The sequence below is a fragment of the Laetiporus sulphureus genome, assembly GCF_001632365.1.
Source record: "Laetiporus sulphureus 93-53 unplaced genomic scaffold LAESUscaffold_37, whole genome shotgun sequence".
NCBI classification, from domain to species: Eukaryota; Fungi; Basidiomycota; class Agaricomycetes; order Polyporales; family Laetiporaceae; genus Laetiporus; species Laetiporus sulphureus.
The window spans coordinates 374,057-374,933 of NW_024468546.1; the positions used below are offsets into that span (position 1 = coordinate 374,057).

Consider the following 877-nt stretch of genomic DNA (forward strand, 5'->3'; position numbering starts at 1 on the left):
TGCTCAGTCTCTCAATCATGATCACAGGGAGTCCTTTTGCTCCTGAGGTCATATCAGCTCACTTGACAGAGTGGCGAGAGATAGAAGCTCTCTGTCCGCTTCTTGACACAATTATGACTCGGAGCCCACTTCGACGTCTCGGCCCTGTACACATGTCAAGGTGTGAAATGCTGTAAGACCTGACTTCCTCCGCATGCTAGCTGCGGGCCTCATCTTTACTGCTAAGCTTTCCATCTCACTAGTATCCGGACATCCTTGATTCATCCTCAGCGCACATACAGTACTAGCGTTTGACACATGGCTCAGCAATGATGGACGAATGAGCGCGGAGCGCTAGCGAACGTGCATCGCGCTGGTCCTAACCTGTTTTGTAGCACAATGCAGGACTGTGCGTCGGCATGGTCTGGCGTTGGCGTCGATTGCTTGAGGAATAGACGTTCGAGCTCGTCGTGGATCTGCCTCGCAGGCGGGTGCATTGGAGCCAACACGTGGTGGTGGAGAATGGCATCAGCGTATCGTGTCCCATGGCAGTTGGTGGGGAGCCTCCTGGCCGGCTGCAATCGTCCTCGCGTGACAGAGCAGGTTCAGTAAGAAGAATGATAGTGGCGGTGAGAGCGTTGCAGCGTGGATGTACCGAGGAGGTAGCACAGGATAGCTATCGTCCCCTCAAGCGCGAACGTATACGTCGACTCCATGAACGACGTCCACTCAATCGCGTGCACGAGCATCATCTCCACATCCGACGGAGTCGCTGCCATCTCCTCCGCACTCGGCAGCGGTCCCTCCGCACCAGGCAATTGCTGCACCCACCCAATCAACCAACCAAACAATCAACCTCACCAACTCACACGAACACGCTAGAGCAAGAACGCACCTC

The 877-nt window shown here is 55.2% G+C and overlaps 1 protein-coding gene across 1 annotated transcript; it reads right to left on the minus strand.

Annotated features, from left to right (window-relative positions):
* Nucleotides 1-507: 507 nt before the first annotated feature.
* On the minus strand, nt 508-758 carry LAESUDRAFT_761699 (uncharacterized protein; the record flags this gene model as incomplete). The annotated part of the gene is made up of 2 exons (XM_040912969.1): nt 508-554; nt 635-758. The coding sequence occupies 2 exons, from the start codon at nt 756-758 to the stop codon at nt 508-510; spliced, it is 171 nt and encodes a 56-aa protein (XP_040761612.1).
* Between the last annotated feature and the right edge of the window lie 119 nt (nt 759-877).